Source organism: Chenopodium album, chromosome 10 (genome assembly GCF_948465745.1).
Source record: "Chenopodium album chromosome 10, dcCheAlbu1.1, whole genome shotgun sequence".
Taxonomy (NCBI): domain Eukaryota; kingdom Viridiplantae; phylum Streptophyta; class Magnoliopsida; order Caryophyllales; family Amaranthaceae; genus Chenopodium; species Chenopodium album.
In genome coordinates this window covers 54,688,636-54,697,064 of record NC_137843.1, presented here as the reverse complement: position 1 = coordinate 54,697,064, position 8,429 = coordinate 54,688,636, and the positions used below count along the sequence as shown (strand labels likewise).

The 8,429-nt window shown below is 37.5% G+C and overlaps 1 protein-coding gene across 1 annotated transcript; it reads right to left on the bottom strand.

The window, feature by feature from the left end:
* Window positions 1-364: 364 nt before the first annotated feature.
* LOC145565430 (uncharacterized) lies at window positions 365-2,288 on the bottom strand. The gene is made up of 6 exons (XM_081625439.1): window positions 1,854-2,288; window positions 1,612-1,755; window positions 1,270-1,407; window positions 820-1,158; window positions 519-647; window positions 365-430 (listed from the first exon to the last, which is right to left on the bottom strand). Exons 1-6 carry the CDS (start codon window positions 2,286-2,288, stop codon window positions 365-367), a joined length of 1,251 nt encoding a protein of 416 aa, XP_081481565.1.
* Window positions 2,289-8,429: the final 6,141 nt, after the last annotated feature.

Sequence of the window (8,429 nt, the reverse complement as noted above, 5' to 3'; positions counted from 1 at the left end):
ACTAAAATAATACAGTCATCCATTTCTGTCCAAAATAGTACTTAAACTGTATGGTAGCTCATATAAAATGCAGCCACAATATTAATGTAGTCAAAATACATTTAGGAACCATAAATAAATGCAGCATACTAAGCTACTTCCTAAGTCTAAGAGGCTTCAGCTTGGTTCTAGGTGGTCTGGCTGAGGTAGTGGGAGCTGTTGTTGTTGAGGCTTGACTGAGTTGGCTCTGCTGACTCTGCTGCTGATGCTAACTCTGAGCCTGCTGCTGATACTGAGTCTGCTGACTTTGAGACTGCTGCTGACTCTGAGTCTGTTGACTGTTCTGCTGCTTAGTGTGCTGAGTGTGACTCTGCTGCTTCTTCTGCTACTTTTCCCAAGGAAACTTCTTATTAGCAATACTGTTGGGTCCTGGTGTACCACCAAGGGCACTCTGCACAACCAAATTAACATTAATTAGGATGCTACTCAACAATAAACACATATCTCCCTAAATCACTGCTATTTTGCCTATTTTGTACCTTTTTCAAAGCTCTTTCTGCTTTCTTCTTCCTCTGGTCATTCACCCATTCACTGTGCACAGCTGGTTTTCCACCTTCTTTTTTTGGGGATGAGACAGCTACAGGTGCCACATATGGGTTTTTGCATGTCTAAGCATAGTGTCCAATTGTCCACAGTTCTTGCAAGTGCTCCTCCTTTTCAAAGGTTACTGCTCTTGTTGATTATTGCCAACTACTTCCCCCTTCTCCAACTTCCTCTTTTTTAACTTTGGCCTCCCAAGCTGAATTTTGACTGCTGGTGGTAGAGGTTGCCTCAGCTCACCTTCTCCCAATGATGTGGACCAGGCATAGCTGCCACTTCAAATCTGTATGCAAGCATATAAGTGGACACAAGGTAGGCACTGTCCACATAATCTTCAGGGTCAGCTCTCTTGTCCACGATGCATGCATATGCATACACACAAGGGATGCCTGTTAGCTCCCAGTGGTAGCATGTGCATGTCTGTTTGCTGAGGTCAACTTTCACTAAGTCTGAGTTCAGCTCTACCTCATAACTATCACCCCTAGATATCTGCACAATGTAATGTCTTGCAGCAGGTTCTATCCTTTGAAATGTCTTCTTCACATAAGGAACAACCTTTCCTTCCATTTTCTGATAACTCTACCATTTTTCATGGTTCCTTTTCATCATGTACCTCCTAAGCCACTCCATCTGAGTCAAAATTGGCTTATCCCTTTCTTATTTGATGACAGCATTAAAAGTCTCACATACATTGTTGAGCAACATGTTTGACTTTGAGAATGAACTAAAAGCATGTCTGGACCAGTGTTGTGCTGGGATCTCAGCTAGATATTCATATGCTTCTTCAGACGGAAACTTAATTGATTCCATTGCCACTTCAAAGTCAAACTAAACAAGGAAAACCACACACATCCACACAGATACACATAGTCAGACAACCCATGATTACTCCAATACACACAGAAAACACAAATTCACAGTCACATACAAATACAACACATGTTTCACAGTCACATACATAGTTGCATAACACACACAGTGACACAACATGGACTGTAATCAACCAAATTTCATGACAATGCAGAAACATACCAATGTTGTTGCCCTTGTTGCTGACCAGAACAACTCCTTGAAAGTTGCACCACTAAATTGTAACTTGAAGTTTGCCCATATATGCCTCACACAATACCTTTTGTCTGCATAAGGCACCACCTGCTCCATAGCTTCCAGTAAACCCTATTCAAAAAAGACAACCATGAGATAAGTCAGTTAGCCCATATTAAGATATGAAGATTTGGAATTTGACAAAGTAAGTACAATGTTTAGAAGTATACCTTTTGCCTATCAGACATAAAGGTATAACCAAGGCCTTGATTTTCATCTTTCAAGGCTGTCATTAGACTCTCTAGGAACCACACCCAAGTCTGTGTGTTCTCAATCTCAGTTGTTGCCCAGGCAATAGGATATATATTATTATTGCCATCTTTACCAACTGCAACTAGTATTTGACCAGGATAAGGGCCTTTGAGATGGCACCCATCAACCCCAAGAAGTGGTCTGCAGCCTGACAGAAAACCTCTTGCCATAGGTGCAAGGCAAATGAACATTCTCAAGAATTGAGGAGGCTTAGGCTGGTCAATTCCTTCTACTACAACATTGCATACAGTACCAGGGCTATACTTTATGACAGCCTTCCCATAGTCCCACACTCTTGCATATTTCTCTGTTGTTGATCCATATATCATCAGCTTAGCCCTTGCCCTAGCCATCCAAGCCTTGCTGTATGTAATTTCAATTCCAGTATTGATAGGCGTGTCGTGTACCTAACAAAAATAGCCGAACTAACTCTACTATGTAGTTGAGCAAGTAGGGGTCGAATCCCAAGAGACTAAGGACTAACTAATTAAACAGACTCAAATAAATACTAAGCAAGTAACCAATCAAAGTTGAGAAATATATACTAAAACAATATTAACTATTAAAATAATAATAATAATACGGAATTAATCAAGAACTAAAAACATCTAAGATCAAGTATCCCCACTAATATGAAACAATGAAATAGAACAATCCCTCAATTAAATCAATAAATATTCCACAGGACAGATGCTCCCTAAAACAATACTAAGAGTTTCTTTCGATCAACTAATAGTTTCCCTAACATGCAATCATACCTATTTTCATGGAATCATACATATTAAAGACATTGAGAACGACATCCTATAAGCCCTAGCAAGAACAATTAGCTATTTTCATGCATAAAAGCTCTTACTTTTAATTAGGGTTCTAAAATCAATTAAGAATCAACTTTCTTTGTAAACCTAATCACATTCAATAATACTATTTCTAGTTTATCATTGATAATAAAACCAACCCTAACAAGGAGAAATTATGAATTAATTAAATTGGGAATCAAATAACACATCAATCCATATTAGGGTTCAACCTAACCCTAGATTATTAAACTACTCACGCATAATAATAGAAATAACAAGACAATTAATTAAAGAAAACATAATAACAATAAAATTTAAAGAAAATAAGGAAGAGAAATCAATACTTGGAATTGGAATTAAATATGAAAAATTGAATCTTGAAAGTAATAATGAAGAACGTAATACCAAAAGCTCTAAAATAATTTATGTAAAAAAGTGATAGATAAAAGACTATCTAAAACCTATTTATATGCTAGGAAAATAGTAGTAGTCTTTTCTTAGGATTAGGATTCCTAAAATCCCTAAAATAGGGCTAATTTCGTTGGTAACGAAGAGGCCGCAACCGGGCTGCGGTACAAGGTCGCGAGCCGCGGTATTGTTGCGGTGTAGGCTGCCGATCTTGAATTCTTGCTCCTTTGTGAAGTGCGCCGCAGGTAAGCTGCGGTAGGTCATAGTAAACCGCAATCAAGCTGCGGACTAGGTAGCCATGATGCTTCGTGGATGCTAAAAACGCTCCATATGAAGAATATCTTGCGTCCAAGTTGAATTCCACGCAAATCGATCCCTATTCCTATAAAAACAAAAAACAAACAAACCGAGAAGAGCAATATCGAAATAGGAAGAATAATAGCTCTAAAAGATTAGGAAAATGAAGGAAACACAATAAAATATGACCAAATATCACATATAAATCATGTGTAATATCGTGTTATCAAGTATCACCTAAAACCCTCCTCCTGAAGCTTTTTATTTTCCAGCCTAAATCACTTCTCCAATCCTCAAGGTATTTCTCAGCTAAAAATTCAGCAGTCAGATTTAAATTGCTTTTAACTCTTAAACACTTGTGCTTCAAATTCAGACTCTTAATCTTCCAATAATCTTGGTTCACAGACCTCCTTGCAACTACCCTGAAGTGACATCTTTTCCCCCCTACACAAGTACACTTAGGTAGCTTACACTTCTTAGCATTCCACTTGCACTGACACCTCCTTCTACACTGAATAGTGACTTTGGTACTATCATTGTTCAAATACCAATACTCATACCTATTCTCAATTGCATGTACCCTTAACACTCTCCTTAGAAGTTTGTTGTTCTGGAAGTTCTGACCTTTGACCAAATAAATGGGTTTTTTGAAGTCTGTATGTGGATGGAAATTTGAACAATTGTCTTCCTCCTCATCAGAACCTCTAGGGCTATCTAACTCCTCAGAATCAGATGTGAACTCTCTCTCTAGAGTTACCTCTTTGCTCAACAGTTCACTATCAAGGTTGTACTCAGGGATCTGCAGCTCTTGATCACTCTTATCTTGCACACACTGTAAACTTGCATTCACTTCTGCTATTATGTTGCCTATAGTGTTATCTAGATCTTGAAATTCCCCCTCATCATATTCCCCTTCTTCTTCCCCAGCTTCCCACTCTATGGTAGTATCAGAACAATCAGAGCTTGAGGAACCAGATCCAAAGTCTGATTCCAACTCAACCTCACTCCTACACTTCTTCTTCCTTTTCCCCTTTACTTTCCCCTTTCCCTTCTTCCCTCTTGTCCCAGAAGTACCTTCCTCTTCACCTTGTTTGTTCTTCCCTTTCACACTGTCTGAGAACAGTTTCTTTTTGGTGGTGTTCTCAGTATGCTCATCAACCCTGTCTACCTCTTTGCTGTTATTTTCTGCCTCATCTTTATCTTTAATTGCCAAGTGCTGCTTTAACCTAGGGCTCCTCCTCACTTCAGTGGGCTTAGGTTTGACTTTACTTTTTTGGGTGGGTTGTACAGTACTGGGTTCTGGGCTAGTACAATAAACTATAACAACCTTATCCTTGTTCTTTGTCTCTAGCAAGCCTTAGACATAAATATCACTCACAATTTCCTTTTTCCCAGTTGACCAAGTCCTCCCCTTTATCTTATACCAAACATTCAACAGCCTTGGCACATGCATATCTAACTTCACAAACCCCCAAATGCAAGATTCCCTAACAAAGTTCACAGACATCTCACTCACTTTACACTTGTACCTCCAATATTCAAAGCCACCCTCATACCCACACAAAGTCTTACCTTTTATTTTTTTGTTCATAAACACCCCCCTAGTCTAACCTTAACAGCTACACATTCAACATCAGCAACAACCTGTTCATTTTATAAAGCAATATTAAGCACTTTTAACCCAATTCACATGTACAAAAAATACAAGTGTGTTCTACATAGCACCAGTAAGCAATTCACCCAATTCATTGTCCTAAGTACATCCCTAATTAAACAATTCAACAACAATTACAATCTTGACCTCCAATAATTAAATCAATCAAATACACAAACAACCCTAACTTTCCACATAATTGCAAATATACCATCAACAACCAACAGCCTTCAACATTAAACACAAAGAACAAAATTGCTTACCTCTTTCGACGCCATTGCACTGAACTATTGTCAGGTTCCTAACCTAAGCTTCTGGTCCCCAATAAACAGCAAAAGATGGCGACTTTTTCGCAATGAAACAACCCCACTACAAGCAATTACTCAAGATTACTTTCTGCTGCAAGTACAATTAGGGTTTTAATGACGAATTTAGGGTTCTGAATTAAAGAATGCAGAACAAATTATGAAAAAAGGGGGAATTCGCTCAAACAAGGACATCAAATTGATTGTAGAATAGGGTTGGTTGGGAGAATTGAATGAGAAAGAGAGTGAAGTCGAGAAAAAAGAAAAAAAAAAGGAGGGAAGTAACTAAACTGGGGCCCACATGTCAAAAACCCACCGGAATTTCAAATTGGGTGGGAATCTGAGCAATTAATTAATTTAGTGGATGGTATTTTAAAATAAAATATTTTTTGGGTGGTTAGTTAGAAATTGATCACATTTTTGGGTGGTTTTTTAAAAATTTTCCTTAATAATACAATTGACTCAAAAGCAGGAATAAATTAAAATATTAAATCCAATAATTGTAAAGAAAGACCAACCAACTCAAATATTAAACTCAACAACATAAATAATTGATGCAAACAAATACGAAAGCTATCATATTTAATTCTGATACAACCTCATGCCCAATCATCAAGTAGCTATCTTTCCAATTGAAATTAGGGTTATCATAGTTAATTATGATATCATAGTTAATTGAAGTATGATGTCGTATGGAACCCATTAACTACCTGCTCACCCTATTTCCCTCCTTTTCTTTCTCTCTTAATTTCTCATTCCCCTATATTGTACTCCCTCATAATTGGGGAAAACTGTAAATGTTAATTGCTAAACTAAGGCCCTGTTTGGTTCACCTTATTTGTGCTTATCTGAACTTATCTGGTCTGGTCTGATTTAATCTGATCTGATCTGAATGTCAAATTTGACTAAACTTTGACCTTAAATATACGATAATCTATACGGAAAAAAATATCATGTGGAGTCTTGTTAGATTCGTAATAATGTGTATTTTATTAATATATAATTTTCATAATTTTTTTCATTACGAAATTAAAGATATTTAGCGATAAAAAACTGCACATAAAACGATGGTCTGATTTGAACTAATTTTTTCTAATCTGAACTTATTTTTTCTGAAATAAGTAAAAATAAGGTGAACTAAATAAGGCCTAACAACAATTGTAGGTGATAATTGATAAAATAGCAACAATTAGCTGTGCAATTTTGTTTAATCGTGAAATAGTAAAATAGGAAATATTAATATGTTTGAAGTGGGGGTCGTCTTCTTTGAGAAAGGTTGTCACATTTTCTAAAAGATACAAGTATACAATATGCTTAGATTAGCATTGAGTATGGTGCTTTAGTTATTTTATAACCTACAAGCTAAGAGACACATGCAATACGTACGTAAGCAAAATAGCAACAATTAACTGTGCAATTTTGTTTAATCGTGAAATAGTAAAATAGAAAATATTAATTTGTTTGAAGTGAGGGTGAGAAAGGTTGTCACATTTTCTAAAAGATACAAGTATACAATATGCTTAGATTAGCATTGAGTATGGTGCTTTAGTTATTTTATAACCTACAAGCTAAGAGACGCATGCAATACATGCGTGAGCAATATAAAATCTATTATCCTCGATTCATTTTTTTTTTCCCGAAATGTTATCCTCCGTATTATGATAAAATAAAAAATATAGTTAAAAATTGTTGATAAAAAAAACAATTATTTTTTAATAAAAAAAGAAGAAATGAGAGTAGTAATTTGGGGATAAAGAAATTTATCATCCAAAATGTTCTTTCACTTTATATATAGGAATATAGGATAATATAAGAGGGTAGTTAAACATATACGTGTCGGCCTCACTCATATGTACTTGTATAATGCATGTTCCCGCTTAGGACTTAACTGTGTATGTGTAGTCAAGAATGCCTATTATTTACCGTTATAGCACCTTGTTAGTCAGCACATACATGTCAATCTTATTCATAAGCAAACTACATGCACATGCACCAATCTAAAAGTGAACAATGAGACGTGTTTGTGTAATTGTATAAAAAAACACGGTAGAAGACTAAGGTCCTGTTCTTTTGAGCTTCTAGGCATAGCAGAGCATAGCAAATTTCAGCAGAGCAGAGCAAAGCCGAGCTGAGCAGAGCAGATTTTATTATTATTATTACTATTATTATTACTATTATAAAATTTCAAAAAACCTACAAAGTCAATCAATTTACAAGAAATTGATGGGGAGCCGAGATACAATCTGGGCCCCCACCCCTCTAGCTATAGCGAACCCGATCCTGCTGAAGATGTGAGTAGTTGCATGAGCACCAATATCCTGAGTCTTAGCGAACGCCTGAACCCGCTTCAGCAAAGCAATAACATCCTTCTCTAATTCCCCCCAACGAAGAAAAGGAGAAAGGAAGAAAACCATAGCCAATAGCCCTGCAACGCGCCCCATACTTGTCCCGCTTCCGCTGAGCCGCCGCCGACACAACACGACCAGGAACGAAGTCAGACAACCCCGATTGCGTTAAAGGTGAAGACCCCGTAAAGTCAACACATACATCAAGGCCTCTATCCCAGGAATAAAGCAACACATCTACTAGTCGAAGAGCCCCGTCGTTCCCTACAGTCAACCCAACATTAACCTCCTTTCGAGCAGAAATCCTAGACCGAAAACAAATATCAACAAGGGTGTCACGAACAACGTTGTGTCGATGTTTAATACCCACCATCCTAGCACAAGACACTGCATGATCCCCATAAAAATCCCCGTAAAAAACCCTTGAGCAAGCTGAACACGGTGTTGAAACGGAGAACAAAGGAACACCCAACCGGTAGCAAAGAACACTACGGTAAGTCTTACCATTCACAGTCTGACCTAAACCCGATATCGGGACCGTCCGCAACCAGGCCGAAGAGTGATCCCTCTGTTGGGACTTCCATAAGGCTACCTAACGTGGAGTTAAGGAAAAAGTGGAATCCGCAGTGACCTTCGTGAAATATATATCTGCCAACTTTTTCATGAGTTTGGGGGCAGCGATCTC